The sequence below is a fragment of the Trachypithecus francoisi genome, unplaced genomic scaffold, assembly GCF_009764315.1.
Source record: "Trachypithecus francoisi isolate TF-2019V2 unplaced genomic scaffold, Tfra_2.0 Lachesis_group9, whole genome shotgun sequence".
Taxonomy (NCBI): domain Eukaryota; kingdom Metazoa; phylum Chordata; class Mammalia; order Primates; family Cercopithecidae; genus Trachypithecus; species Trachypithecus francoisi.
The window spans coordinates 14,822,823-14,838,809 of NW_022681474.1; the positions used below are offsets into that span (position 1 = coordinate 14,822,823).

Consider the following 15,987-nt stretch of genomic DNA (forward strand, 5'->3'; position numbering starts at 1 on the left):
GTGACAGATCAAAACTACTGTAACAAATGTAGACTGCCTTTGATGGGCTATTAGGAGACTGGACATGGATGAAGACATATCAATAGAAACCTCTGTTGGGACTCAGAAAACAATGGCCCAAAATGAAGGTCTCAGAAACAAAAGTTTTCTGGGGTCTTGTTTTATGTGCTTGAGAGTTGAACTGTGACCGAGTGGGAGCACTCTGGTCTCCACCATCAGGGGAGGCACGATTGTTGGTTCAGGTCAGGTGGCCAGTCTGAAAAGAGGAACCCAAGACTTTTCGTTCTGCACACATCAAGCGCTCGGAGTTTGTCTTAATAAGAGGTCCCGTGTGTAAGGGGCTTTTGTCATCTCAGCTCCTGCTGCCTGGTTAGCTTGTGTCAACAAGAGTCTTTGCTAATTGAGCCCATTCCTGAGAGTGAATGTTTTGTGGGGGATATCTTTGGAATTGCTTCTCCTATGTCCTCTCCAGGATCTATCCTGGACTTTCCATCAAGAGGCTATCGGATTGAGTCACTACTGAAATAAATACACTACTGAAAATTCTAAATGTCAATGGCCAAAAGATGGACGCTTTAAATCAGAATTGTAAATCTCAAACAGGATTTTAGAAATCTCATCCTAAACAACTGACAAAACATCAAGAACAAAAAGGGTGCTTGGCACCACTAACCATTAGGAAGCACAAGCCCGTTTCTAGAAAGACCCAAAAGTGCTATGGTTAGCCTTAAAAATTCTCTTTAAAATTAAAGAACAAAAATCTGACCTAAAACAAAATTAAAATTTTGTTTTAAGCTTAAACTCCTACTTTGGATTCCCCTGTGGGTTAACAATGAAGGCTGCTCTATATTCTTGTAGGCCGACAGTTAAAATTCCAGGCTTTCCCTATGGTGGCCTGATGAGACACACAGCCCAATGGAACAGAAGAGAGAGCCCAGAAAGAAATCCTTGCACACCCGGCCAATGTTTTTTTAACAGGAGTGCCATGACTGTTCTATAGAAAAAGGGCAGGCAGTCTTTTCAATAAATAGTGCAAGGACAACTGAATATCCACATGCAGAAACAAAGCTGGATCTATACTTTATAACATATACAAAAATTAACTCAAAACGATCAAAGATCTAAATGTAAGACACGAAACTATAAAACTCAGACGAAAACACAGACAAAACCTTCATAACAAGGAATTCAACAACATTATCTGAGATACGACACCAAAGGCACAGGCAACACAACAAAAAATAAACAAACTGAACATTAGGATAAACTTTGTACATCAAAAGACACTTTGAATAAAACAAAAAGGCAACCCACATAATAGAAGAAAATAATTGCAATTGATGTATCTGATCAGGGGTTAATATACAGAACATACTGAGAACTCCTAAAGACATTAACAAAAACTTGAACAGACATTTATCCAAAGAAGACAAATGGCCAATAAGAACAAAAAGGGTGCTTGGCATCACTAAACCATCAGGGAAATGCAAGCCAAACTACAAAGATATACCCACTAGAATGACTTCTAGCAAAAAAATCAGAAAATAGGCTGGGAGTGGTGGCTCATGCCTGTAACCACAGCACTTTGGTAGGCCGAGGCGGGCAGATCACCTGAGGTCAGGAGTTCGAAACCAGCCTGGACAACATGGTTGAACCCTGTCTCTACAAAAAATGCAAAAGTTAGCTGGGTGTGGTGGCTCATCCCTACAATCCCAGCACTTTGGGAGGCTGAGATGAGTGGATCACTTGAGGTCAGGAGTTTGAGACCAGCCTGGCCAACATGGTGAAACCCCGTCTCTACTAAAAATACAAAAATTAGCCGGGTGTGGTGGCTCACACCTGTAATCTAGGCTACTTGGGAGGCTGAGGAAGGAGAATTGCTTGAACCCAGGAGGTGGACGTTGTAGTAAGCTGAGATCACACTCCAGCCTGGGCAACAGAATGATTCCATTTCAAAAAAAAAAAATCAGAAAATAACAAGTATTGGCAAGGATTTAATAAAATTGGAACTCTTGTACACTGATGGTGGGAATGTAAAATAGTATGGCCTGTGTGGAAAACTATATGGTGGTTCCATAAAAAAAAGTTAAACATAAGAATTACCATATGATCCAGATATTCTACTTCTGGAAGACAGTTCGGCAGCTTTCTACAGAACTAAACATACTCTGACCGTATGATCCAGCAATCACACTCCTGGATATTTACACAAAGGAGTTAAAAACTTCCGTCCATACAAAAACCTGCACATGAATGTTAACAGCATCTTTATTTGTAACTGCCAAAATCTGGAAACAACCAAGATGTCCTTCAGTAGGTGAATAAGTAATTTATAGTATGTCCAGACAATGGAATGTTATTCAGTGCTAAAAAGAAATGAGTTATCAAGCCATAAAGACGTGGAGGAAGCTTAAATGCATGTTACTAAATGAAAGAAACCAATCTGAGAAGGCAACATCCTGCGGGATTCCAACCCTATGACATTCTGAAAAAGGTAAAACTATGGAGACAGTGAAAAAACCAATGGTTGCCAGGGGTTGGGGGAGGGAGGGGTGAGTAGGCAGAACACAGATGACTTTTAGGGCAGGGAAACTACTCTCTCTGATGCTACAATGGAGGGTACATGTCATTATACATTTCTCCAAACCCACAGAACATACACCACCAAGAGTGAGCCCTCATGTAAACTGCAGACTGCAAGTGATAGTGATGTGCCAATACAGGATCATCAGTGATAACACAGGCGCCCTCTGGTGAGGGAATGTGGACGGCGGAGGAGGCCATGCACCGCTGGGGGTGGGGGGAGGGGAGCATATGGGAGATCTCTATGCCTTCCACTCAAATTTGCTGTGAACCTGAAAGGTGCTCTAAAAAAATAGTCTTTTTTAAAAAAGATGTTTGATATTAGTCCTTAGGGAAATATAAGGGTCATAAGGATGTGGTGCTTTAATCCACCACTGGTTGAGAATAGAAAATGGTACCACCACTTTGGAAAACTGCTTTACCATTTCTTTTTTTTTTTTGAGACGGAGTCTCGCTCTGTCACCTGGGCTGGAGTGCAGTGGCCAGATCTCAGCTCACTGCAAGCTCCACCTCCCAGGTTTAGGCTATTCTCCTGCCTCAGCCTCCCAAGTAGCTGGGACTACAGGCGCCCGCCACCACACCCGGCTAGTTTTTTGTATTTTTTTTAGTAGAGACGGGGTTTCACCGTGTTAGCCAGGATGGTCTCGATCTCGTGACCTCGTGATCCGCCCGTCTTGGCCTCCCAAAGTGCTGGGATTACAGGCGTTAGCCACCGCGCCTGGCTGCTTTACCATTTCTTAAAAGGATAAACATGCCTACGAGATGATCCAGCTACTCCATTCCAAGGTATTTTACCCAAGAGAAATGAAAACATAAGTTAATATGAAATCTTGCTGACAAATGTTCACTTTTATAAATACTTTATTTATTGGTAAAGCCACATTTTGAAAACAATCCCAAAATCCATGAATAGGGGAGTGGAAAAACAAACTGTGATATATCCATATCATGAATACTTCTCAGCAATAAAAATAAATGATTAATTCATGTTACAACATGAATCAATCTCAAAAATAGTAACTTAAGTCAGACAAAAACAGTACACACTGTCAAATTCTATCACACATCTGTTGTCCAGCAACTTGTGGGGCTGACGCTGGAGGATCTCTGGAGCCCAGGAGTTCGATTTTTTTTTTTTTTTTTTTAAAGAGAAAAAAAAATCTACAAAATGCAAACTGACAAACAGTGATAGAAAACAGACCACTGGTTCCCTGGAGAAAGGACAGGGACAGGAAGCTCTTCCTGGTGATTGGGATGTTCATGATCTTGATTGTGATAAGGATTTCACAGGTACAGAACAACTTATCAAACTGGTGGACAAAGCAAAGAGGAATGAAAGAGGTAACAAATCAATAATGTGTTATTTCCTCAATTCTCCTTAAGCTATGGAAAATCTGGGGTATACCTGAACTATATGATGTTTATTGTACATCAGTTATGCCTCACTAATGCTTTATAGGAGTGAGGCTTGAAGGAGCTGGGGGAGGGAGATGAAGGAGGAAGACAGAGCAGAAGGTATTCTTTTTCTTCTTTTAAAAATAGTTTTAAATACCCCTTTTAAAAAGAATCACCTTCTTTTGAAATTAAACTTTCCAGAATATACTTTAACGTGCTGTTATTTCACTTTTGATAATGTTCCCTATCTCCTATCTTCAGATAGATTTTAATATGTTATTTCACTTTTGGTAACATTATTTACCTGCCATCTTCAGGCAAATTTTCACATGTTATTTCACTGTTGATAACATTACCCATCTTCCATCCTCAAGTCAGATCTTTACATCTATCCATCTCCTATCTATCTTCCATCTTCTGTATAAATTCTGACCCCAGGTCAAGATTAGGTCATTTCAATTTAGTCTGAAACTTAAATTGTTTATTTTGAACCCCTTTTACTTCCTGCCATTAGGATTCTCACTCCCTCAATGTATAACGCCCTTTTATCTTTTATAAAAATCTGTTTTAATGATGAGGATTCCTTTCCTTTGCCATCTTAAATTCAATGGACTCTAACATGACTGCAATTTATCCCAATGTCCTGCCATTCCCAAGTCGCTCACCAGTCATTGGTAAATTAACAAGGGGGATATAATCGAATCAACTGCTGAACAATGGCACTTCCTCAGACTCAGAAAACTGCTCATACAGACAGGAAATTCACTTTAAGCAAATTCAAGATGGCAAATTTATATTTACAAGAAACAAACATGGCTTAATTTTTGTGCCTTTATAAATACTTCATTCATTTTACCAAACAATTGTTATTTAAAGCAATCAGCTCCACTAAAGTTTAAAAAAAAAAACAAAAAAACAAAAAACTGTCATAGAACATCTACATACACATTTTCCCTCTTAAGTGACAGTTTCTGATTTTGACAGTCTTAAGCCAACGAAATCATTCTGCATGGCTGTGCCTGACAGCATTGAAGTCTGGCCTCTCCGGCCTGCCCAGCGCCTTCCCTGGTCACTGGGATAACGAAATGTCCATGGCAAGTGGGGTGGGGGAGGGGACAGGGACTGGTTAAGAACAATTGTGGTAATAAAAATGAAAACATGGGAGGCCGAGGCGGGCGGATCATGAGGTCAGGAGATCGAGACCATCTTGGCTCACATAGTGAAACCCCATCTCCACTAAAAAAATTTTTTAGTGATCCGCCCGCCTCAGCCTCCCAAAGTGCTGGGATGACAGGCGTGAGCCACCGTGCCCAGCCCAGGTTTCATCTTTTGAGACCTTACATGCTCCATGGCACCCTCCCTAAACAAGGCCTCTCATCTTCTCTGCATCCACATAAGAGTGAGTTTAAAGTAGAATTAAAAGGAGGCAAAGAAAGACACGTTGTTCAGAGACTGTTAATATGCTAAATAAAAAAAATACATAAAGCAGACCATATTCCCTGGGAAAATGAACCCATAAGATATGTTTACCTGTCTCGCTATTTTCAGGCAGAGAGTCATATTCCGAGGGACCCAGAGCGAGCGCATTCATGTCTGCTGGGTCCGACTCCTGCAGGTCTGGCAATGCTGCATTCTCATGGCTCTGGTCACCATCACCACTGGCATCTGATCCTACAGTTAGGAGTTTACCCCAAGGCAGGGTTAGAAGCATAACTTTTTCTTGGAACAAAGCTTACACTTGCAGTTACTCAACTTCTTTAACTGAATTGTAAAAGACCTCTGGGCTCTCAAGCACTGCCACATACCATGACACAGTTGTGAATGAACAACAACATCTTAAAGACAGGTTAAAATGGCAACAAAAGCACAGGCCTGAAAGCCGGGGGCTGCACACCACAGCCATGCTCAACTCACCCTGGGGGCCACGGTCTGCGTGGTGGCCAGCCGCCTCCTCCCATGCGGCACTCACACCGTCAGCAGCACTGCTTGCTTCCAGATGTAACACAGGAGCCCCCCACACTTCTGCATTAGGGTTCAGCTCTGAAACCTTAGTTGCTGGTACCTAGGAAGAAATAGGAGACAGACATTTGTATCCAAATGTCAGCCAAATACAATTTTACTCCTTAATGCAGAGTTCAGAGACATCTGATACAGGCTCCAAAGGCTCAGCCTATATATTTACACACACCTTTGGCATGAAACCAGGTTCAAAATTTAAAAAAAAAGAAAATGCAGTCAGGATTCCATCAAATTCCCCCCAAGTTTTAAGTTCCTCCTTCCAAGACCAAGGCTTGCGGAGATGGGGAAGGACAGGCCTGCCACCAAAAGATTCAGTGTTTCACACACTATACCTAAGGAATAGCTGGTGACTTCCTAGACTCCTAATAAAATCACAATTCAGGGTTTTACAAACTTGAATACAATGTAGATGAATAAAATTCTAAATAGAAAGCTTAAAAAAGGCAGCAGTGCACGGTGGCTCACGCCTGTAAACCCAGCACTTTGGGAGGCCAAGGCGGGCGGATCACCTGAGGCCAGGAGTTCATGACCAGCCTGGGCAACATGGCTCTACTAAAAATACAAAATTAGCCAGCAGTGGTGGCGCACGCCTGTAATCCCAGCTACTTGAGAGGCTGAGGCAAGAGAATCACTTGAACTCAGGAGGTGGGGGTTACAGGGAGCTGAGATGGCACCACTGCACTCCAACCTGGGCAACAGAGCAGAACTCCATCTCTAAAACAAAAGAAAGAAAGAAAGCTTCAAAAAGTCACATAAACAAAAGGTGTAGAAAATGAAAATTGCTCCTAAGAACTAAAGTGTTCTAATAGGTCTGTCAGAGATACTGTAGGATAAGAAAGCTCAGGCATCCTTTGAGGAAGAAGATAAAATATCTCACATTTTTCACAGAACTACCTGTTCCCATTCCCAATAGAGCTTCAATATCACCTTGAAAGAGAATCCACAGGTGACCATGAGGCTGCTAGTCCAGTGTTCCGGACAATGGGCTCTCAGATCACTGGGGCTGAGGCCAAAGCTGCCATGGACAGCTGTGAACATGGGCTACACCTCACCTGGAAGACAGAACAACTCCCGCCATCAACACGATGCCTGGCACATACCAAGCTCATCGGTCACCATGACAGTCACGCATGCTCAATTAGTCCGACAGGGCAGTCCTCTACTCAAAACCCTCCTGCATCAGCTTGGCTCATTTGGAGTAAAAGACAAAGTTCCCACTGTAGTCACAGAGCCCTCCTGTGCTCACCACTCCCTGGCCTTGTCCACTTCCAAGCACACTGACCTCCTTGCTGTCTCTAGGCACACTGGCACTTCTGCTCTTCCCATCCGTCTGTCCAGAACATCCTGCCAAGAGACCGGGGACTGGTGGTCCCTCTTGACATAGAGCATAAACCCACAACAGTCCCCCACCATGTGGACACTCCCTACTCCCTGCTTTTTCTGATACAAGCCTTTCTTACGCTTACACACCTTGAAGCACTCCCCAAAGCCTAAAGAAAAGTCAAATGTCCAAACACACAATCCTTCAACAAACTTACACATTATTTGCCTTTTCAAATGTACCACCCACCTTCACACCACAGTGCAGGAAGTCAAAGTTGCTGGAGGAAGGGACAGGTCCCTGGTACCCAGTGCCCCCTGGACCCAGGCTGCAGGCTGGGAGCAGTTACACTGCACTACCCCAGCATGCAGCACAGACACATCCGTTTCTGTGGCCCAGAACACAGGAGAAGGGCTGGGAAGCACCACCATGGGCCGTCAAAAAAACAATGGGTGCATTAACAGTTTTTAAAAGACAGAATAAATCCACATTGGCTCAGGTGATGAGGCTGGTAAGAAAAAACATAAAACTATTTCTGAAACTGAGAGAAGGTGGCTGATGTGGTTAAACTTATGGTATATACTTTGTTCCTTCCTGCTCCTCCAGTCACTGGACCACCAATGGGCATCATGCCATAAAACCAAATGTTTCAATGAGGATCTATCTGGAATTTTTTCCTTTTTTTTTAAGTACTGGTGATAGGGCAAATAACTGGGTTCCTTCAAGAATATTATAATCAAGGAACACCAATTCTTCAATTTTCCCTCTTGCATTACATCTAAATTTCATTTTTGGCCTCTGCTTCTGCACAGTGTTACTTGCTCTCTTCTCTCTCATTAACCCATCTGTCCAACAAGTGCCTCCGACATGTTCACCAGCATGCTTGTGCCAGGCACGGTGCTGAGCTGGCAGGTGTGATGGTGAAGGAAACAGACAAGAGCTCATGGAGCTACATGAGCGGGCAGGAGACAGCCACAGGTCACCCACAACACTGGCTCTGGCAGCATTTACACCTTTCCACCTGTTCTGTTGTCTTTGTCAATTCATTTCTCTATTCTCTTTCCTACTCTAATACTTCCATACATCGCCTTTCCTCATTAGACCCAGTCTCTTTTCACCACCACCACCACACAATCCAGTTTTCCGGCCTTGGTTCCATTCCATCCACTTAGCTGGTTCCCCTCAGCTCATGCACATACCACACGTGCTTTAAATTCCCAACACTAACTAATAGTAACCTTCTCTATTATTAGTACCTTTTGCAGTTGACTGTCCTTCAGTACCAAAATACATTTTGTAGTTTATTAATACAGACCAACAGCACTTTGAAAGCAGTGACAGCATGGCTGTTGGGGCCCCCATGGCCCTCGTGCTCCTCCCATTCCAGGGTGGCAGTCACCATGGGCATTCCATTCACTGTAGTACTGCTGATAGCTAGGACAGTCCTGAATTTAGTAGGGAGGTGCTCAAGATAAATGAGGAATGAATCAATGTTTAATAACATAAATTTACATTTTCCTCTATTTGACAACTTCTGCAAGGTTTTATGCCACAAATGACTAGGACTCTACCCTTAATCAAAGACTACCTCTTAGTGAAGAAGTCCAAATCAAGTGTATGCAGTTAGGAAATGTTCAATCAATCCTGTGACTGAAGAGATGTGACCAGGAATGAAAGAATGAAGACGTCTTTTAAGGTTTAATGACATTCAAGGATCTACCATGTGCTGAGCACATTCTACGCACTTCCTTGTACTGAATCAGAACAAGTCTTGGAGGCAGTTATTAACTGGACTCATTTCACAAATGAAAAAACCAAGGCAGAGAAAGGTTAAGTAACTTGCCCATAAAAACGATAGTTAATTAGAAAGTTAGATTCTAAGCAATTGTGTTCAGCAAAACACAACATTCACCAAGAGTTCATTAACTTATAATTTACAAGAGAAATAGTTTGTATTAAACAAAGATCTGAATCTCCTACTATTTCTATAAAATATGGCTATTCTCTTGCAGTCATATGGAACTCTAAATGGTTATCAAGAACTCCAGCGTGGGGCCGGGTGTGGTGGCTCATGCTTGTAATCCCAGCATGTTGGGAGGCCAAGATGGGCAGATCACTTGAGGTCAGGAGTTCAAGGCCAGGCTGGCCAACATGGTGAAACCCCGTCTCTACTAAAAATACAAAATTAGCTGGGTGTGGTGGCACACACCTGTAATCCCAGCTACTCAGGAGGCTGAGGCAGGAGAATCATTTGATCTCAGGAGGCAGAGGTTGCAGTGAGCCGAGATGGCACCACTGCACTCCAGCCTGGGTGACAGAGCAAGACTCCACCCTTTAAAAAAATAAATAAACAAATAAACTCCAGTGTCGTCTGCTTGACTCTAAGTCTTATTTTTTCCATTAAAAACGTACGGCCAAGCAATGGTTATTAAAACCACAGGTAAGCGGACCTTAACAGCCACATTCCAAAGTGAACATGCCTGAGTTCAGATGCTTAAACAAACCCTCTACCCCACCCACCCTGTGAGAAACACTAGGCTCCACTTTGAAAAATAACATATAAATTAATAAGTTTGTATACTATGGACATGAGATACAGCAGTCTCTCCGACAAGTTACTGAGTAGGAACCGGAGTGACTAATGCTGGAGAAGAGGGACTGGCCAGTGAGGCACAGGAAGCAGGTGAGAGAAGGGCGAAAGAAACATTCCATGCAAGCCCCAACCACTCCTAGAGATGCACTAAAAAGTTTAGTAATTCAGGGCAATTTGCTGACTCCGGAACCATACAAGGCTGTACCTCCAGTTCTTCATTTGTGAAATGGAGTAACCGTTGTTATATTAAGGTTTGCTATAAAAAAAAGACACCTGTAACAGCACTTTGAAAACTGAAGTTCTGAAAGGCAAGGCACCATTGTTAAATGTGGTAACGCCTCACATTAGAATACTGTTTGGGAATGCTATGTTGACATCTAAGGCAGTGACACTGGTAACCAACTGAAAATTATGTCACTTCCGTAAAAGATTAACTGCAGATTATCTTAAAGATGTAGTTTTATACTGTTCTGCCTCCACAACCATTTAAGGAGCAAAACTAATGAATTTGAACATAACTCTCTCCAGAAAAACTCCCAATGTGGGCAACGTAAGGACGGATCATTCCTTACGTTATAGAAGGGGATTTCTACTTGTTTATTTCCATACAGTAAGTGTTGACATTTGAGCCATCTTTATCTCCTTAATATCAATACTTTTTCTTGTTTCATTGCCCACAAAAATCACAAACCACTAGCTGAATAATGAGATCTTGCTACTCTGAGTATGTGTTTTCAATCACACTGCTTCAATAAATGTCTGTTTTGTGAGCAACACTAATTTCCTGTTGTTGAATGTTGCCATTTATTACAGAATTTCTGGAAAGATGCTCAAATTAGCTGCCCACAGAATCATTTGCTAAGCTTCTTCCAAACCAGAGGGGCAGCACCATCTTGGGGTTCTGAAAAAGAAAGAACTCCACAACGATTCTAACTGCAAGAAGACAGAACCAACATTTTATAGCCAGTTAAAAGCAGCAAATTCTACCTGCCTCAGACACATACAAAGATACCAGGAAGCACAAATTTTTAGATAAGTTTGTCTTTTGCAGTGTGACTTACACCTTCAATGGGCTCACAGGCTGACTGAATCAACTACACTGCCCACAAGATAAGATGCCCTCAAAGGGCTCTGACCGCACTGCGGCCAGGAAGATAGAAGAGCTGGCAAAATTCACAGACAGAAAAAAGTCAACACAGAGCTGTGTAGGACAACTAGCAGGGCATGCTTTAGTGCTAACAAGAGTTTGCACACAAACTCTGGCTTAAGTACACCAAACAAGAATTCATATTCTCCAATTTGGAAATCATGTAGAGTAATTCACAGCCATACATAAGCATTCAAACAACTACCCACTGTTCAGAATAAATCTTTATTAATTTTAAGTTAAAAACAATTAAAATGGGCTGGCCTGGTGGCTCATGCCTGTAATGTCAGCACTTTGGGAGGCTGAGGCGGGTGGATCTCCTAAGGTCAGGAGTTCAAAACCAGCCTGGCCAACATGGCGAAATCCCGTCTTTAAAAACACAAAAATTAGCCAGGCGTAGTAGCACATGCCTGTAATCCCAATTACTCGGGAGGTTGAGTCACGAAAATTACTTGAACCCGGCAATCACTTGAACTTGGGAGGTGGAGGCTGTAGTGAGCCGAGATCGCGCCACTCGACTTGGGTGACAGAGTCAGACTGTCTCAAAAAATAAACAAAAATAATTAAAAAATTAAAATGTATAGCCTAGCATACTGCAGCGCAACAGTAAAACAGAGAAAACATACTTACGAACTGTCCATCTCTATCATGCCATCCCCAAATAACACCGTCCTCTGACACCGGTAGCTGAGGAGTGTTTTCTGAAAACGAAGCAATTTCCAAGCCCTGTGGCTTATGGCGTAGATCCTCACTAAATACTGTTTCACCTTCTAGTGCACCTTTTGTGACTGTGTTAGTCCAGAGATAGCGCACTTGATATCCACCACAACCACTGGCCAGTCTTTCAGAAAATACTGGATTTCCTAACCCTCCCATCGGGTAATAAGAAAATTCACTCAAAAAACAGGAGACTCCTTCTGGGAAACTCTGCCAATCCACTTTTGAGGGATGTTCACATCTATTTAGGACACCTTCTGTGAGTGATGAAATGTGGCCACTACTTGGTACGACAGTGTCTTTGTCGTCCACGGGGACAGCGGGAATGCCCTGGGCCGCATTGCAGGGGGCAGCTATGTATCTGTCCACTAGGGCGGGATCAACACCAACCAAAAAGAAATGCCCACTGGAAGTGTCACGTGACTCTATTTTCTCAAAACTCACCTTAGCATTTCCCATAAAACCCATTTCACTATTTAAAGTCGACTGTTTAAGAGTGGACTTGGTGTTTCCTTCTTTGAAACGATGTGCACGTTCACTTGTCCCATATGGACCCAGGCAGTCAATAATTTTGGGGTCAATACTATCTTTCTCCAAATAAAGTCTCTCTTCCTCTTCTTTATGTGTTAGTTTTGGTGTACTCAACCCTGATGTATTAGTACCAAAGATACCAGGAGCGTCTTCAATTGATTCACAGTAAATTCCCTTGCATTTTGCGCTTTTACCACTACTAACAGAATTCTCTACTATTTCTGACTTCTGTATAACTGGATTAAAACTCTGACTTAACGGTGCTATAACATTAAGACCATTATATCTGCAGTTGTATACTCGGTGTGTTTCGTAATTTTTTTCTATTTGATTAGTTTCAAAATCAGCATTCTCTGTTGTACTAGAATTAACGCAGGAGAGTAGATCCTGACGTGGCACTGCCTCATATCTTTGTGTGCCTGTTTCCCACTCACAGGTTGTTTTAGAATCTGACTTGACAGTCTCTATGTCATCTTCAGTTGTCTCTCTATACTTTGCTTGCAGTGATTCTTTTTCACCACTTTCTAACCTTTGAGGGTCACTCAGCTGGTCTTGTGACACACTGAATGAACTCTTCACACATATTTCACCCTCTATTTTGTCACCTGGGCTTGTTTCCCTCTCTTCTTCCTCTGTGCAGGTGAAAATAAATATGGAAGAAATACAGTTACTGTGAAGAGATGTGGAGTGACTGGGAGACTTGACATTGGGCGGCACTCCTTGTGCCATGCTAGGCTTTAGGCCGTCTGTCCTCTGCACCATCCCCTCCGTGTCCACCAAATGCTCCATACAAGTTTGGTCACAGGTCTGTGTTGCAGTCTCATCTGCGTGACACCAAGATTTCAATTCAAAAGCCCTTACACCATGACCCTCAGCCTTCAAAACGCCAATTCTGTCCTCTTCTTGGTAAAAGGCACTATTTTCAGATTGCAGAGACACCTCTCCTCTGTCTGGCGGCAGGGAACTTCTGGTCTCCAGGCTGCAGTCCCCTCTGCGCTGTGTCTTCTTGACTAGCCCGGGAACAGGTTTCAGCTCCCAGCAGTCATCAAGCTGGCTTGGGGCTGCTTCTCTTGAATTAGCATGACCTGAGAGACACCCACTTCCAAATCTCACTGCAGTGATAGGCCTCTTGGGACTTAAATCAATTCTATCTAGACCAACAGGTAGGATACTATCTGATTTGCTAACATCCAAGTGGAAATCATCATTGTCGCTTACTGGTGTGATAGAGTGATTTTCTCTCTCCTTTTTAGAATGTAAACTCTGGTCGACAGTAACTGTTACCGCCTCCGGGTCATTACACCCTGCAACATATGCAGTGTCAGTACGGAAACCACCAGGTGGATGTGCAGTGTCACTAAGGAAGCTACCAGGTGGATGTGCAGTGTCACTAAGGAAGCTACCAGGTGGATGTGCGGTGTCAGTACGGAGGCTACCAGGTGGATGTGCGGTGTCAGTACGGAAGCTACCAGGTGGATGTGCGGTGTCAGTAATGAAGCTACCAGGTGGACGTGCGGTGTTAGTACGGAAGCTAACAGGTGGGTGTGCGGTGTCAGTATGGAAGCTACCAGGTGGGTGTGCGGTGTCACAAAGGAAGTTACCAGCTGGATGATCCATCTCACTTCCTACTCCTGAGTTATGGCTCTCACTTTCTTCCAGAAGGACACACGCATGTCTTAGTAAGTCACTGTCCATGTTGTTATTTAATTCAGGGAGTAAGTCAATATCATGTAGTGCACTACTTTCTGCATAATTTTTAGGGAATTCAGTGCAAGCTTCGGCCCGTAAAGCCTCCACCTGCGTGTTACCAGCGTTTGCTTCACAAGGTGTGTGGCTGAACGCCACAGGCTCAGGGCAAGGCTTGGTTTTTCCACTGCATTCCCCTGTCCTTTCACCTGGACCCAGCGTGTCCCATGGAGAGAGCTCTTCCTGCCGTGGCTCTGGCTCGCCGGTCCCTGACACGGCACGCAGGGCTGAAGTCACAGCAGAGCAACACTCTCGTCTTGTAGCTACTCTGTCTGCCCAGGTGCTCAGCTCCTCTGCCACGCTCGGGCAGGCAGAGTTGGCAACACAAATGCTGTGAAACTCGCACTCTCTTGAATCCTGACATTGCTGATGATCAATACCAATTGAGTTTCCATCTTTCTTCTCCCGATCGGATAGGTCAAAAGACTTACTCTCATCACTGCTACTGAGGTGAACGCTGACCACCATTTCTTTCTCTACTAAAGAGTTTTTACAAGTAGCTGGGTTACAGTGCAGATGGCCAATCACATAGGTTTCCTCCTGCAGGCCTCGGTCAGAAGGCAGGGGCACACATGAGAAAGGCTCCTCATCTTCATAACAACCTTGTCGGCTGCTGTTACCCACACACGGTAGATCACAGACCCCCTCAGAATTCTGCTCATTAACAACAATATCTAAATTCTTGTCACTCTCATCCAAGTTATCATACCTTGTTAAGAATGTATATATAAAAGAGGAAAGAGGGTTCAACAAATGCTTGGGTCTATGACCCTGTTTGTGCCCAGACCCTGAGAAAATCCTTGTCCGCGCGCTAATGCTAGCTGCACTGCTGGTTCCATTGCCAATAATGTGAACCTCCTCACCTTCAGGGGTATCAAATAATGAAGATAAAGTTTTACTTATCTTGTTTTCTGGTTCCTTCTCCTCCACAGATTTTTGTAACAGGTCAGTTTTTTCACTGTCATTGTCACTACTTAGTTCTTTGCTGAAGCAACAGCCCATGTTTGAGAGCTCACAAGCATACGACACGCGTGCCGATCCCGAGCCTCCACAGACGCACCTCACACTAACAGTAACTTGCTATAATTTCTGAGGAGAAGCCAACACCCAGAGAACAAAAATAACCCCTTGCACAGCGGTCACATGTTCCTGCCACTCAAACCCAAATCCTAATGACAACAGAGCCCGACTGACAGCCAGCATACTCCATGTGCCTAATTCCAAACAAGACCGGGATCCAAAAGCTCAGAACAGCAGCAAGAATGCTGCATTGTGTTTTTTCTTATTCTCATAAACTCAACAAAACATAACTTTAAATGTTATCCCAGCCAGAAAGATTTCAGGCTTCTGGTTTTTCTATAGTGTTCCAGTATTTCCCAAATTATATTTCATGGGATGGTGTTAACTAAATAAAATAGTTCATAAATTCCCCCAAAGGAAAACAGTATCAGAATTTTGCTCCGTAAAATATATAGCTACTTATAGTTGTATTTAATTTTCTAACTTTACGAAATGATGTCTAAAATAAATAGCAATTTTAAAAAGGTGAAAAAAATCAAAGGAGAGCAAAAAATAAATAGCAATAAAAAATAGTGTCTGTAGGAATCAAGAAATTATTACTAACTGTGTCAGGTGTGAAAATGGAATGATGTTAGAGATGCACGCTGAAGTATTTGGGGCAAGGCGATACATTATCTACAATTTGCTTTAAAATACCCTAGCAAATACAGTAAATATATACACACATATATAAAAGTTAACAGTCATGTGCATAGCGGGAGGAAAAGATTTAAAAACAGCAGTCCAGGCCGGACGTGGTGGGTCATGCCTGTAATCCCAGCACTTTGGGAGGCCAAGGGGGGTGGATTACCAGAGGTCAGGAGTTTCAAGACCAGCCTGGCCAACATGGTGAAAGCCTGTCTCTACTAAAAATAC

The 15,987-nt window shown here is 43.1% G+C and overlaps 1 protein-coding gene across 5 annotated transcripts in view; it reads right to left on the reverse strand.

Moving 5' to 3' along the window:
• LARP4B (La ribonucleoprotein 4B) overlaps positions 1–15,987 on the reverse strand; it is a 127,636-nt gene that overhangs the window by 51,138 nt on the left and 60,511 nt on the right. For all 5 annotated transcript variants that reach the window (XM_033209457.1, XM_033209453.1, XM_033209454.1 and 2 more), the window contains exons 4-5: positions 5,893–6,040; positions 5,509–5,649 (exon numbers count right to left, since the gene is read on the reverse strand). In XM_033209457.1, the coding sequence (XP_033065348.1) occupies positions 5,509–5,649; positions 5,893–6,040 (289 nt within the window). The remainder of the gene's footprint in view (positions 1–5,508; positions 5,650–5,892; positions 6,041–15,987) is intronic.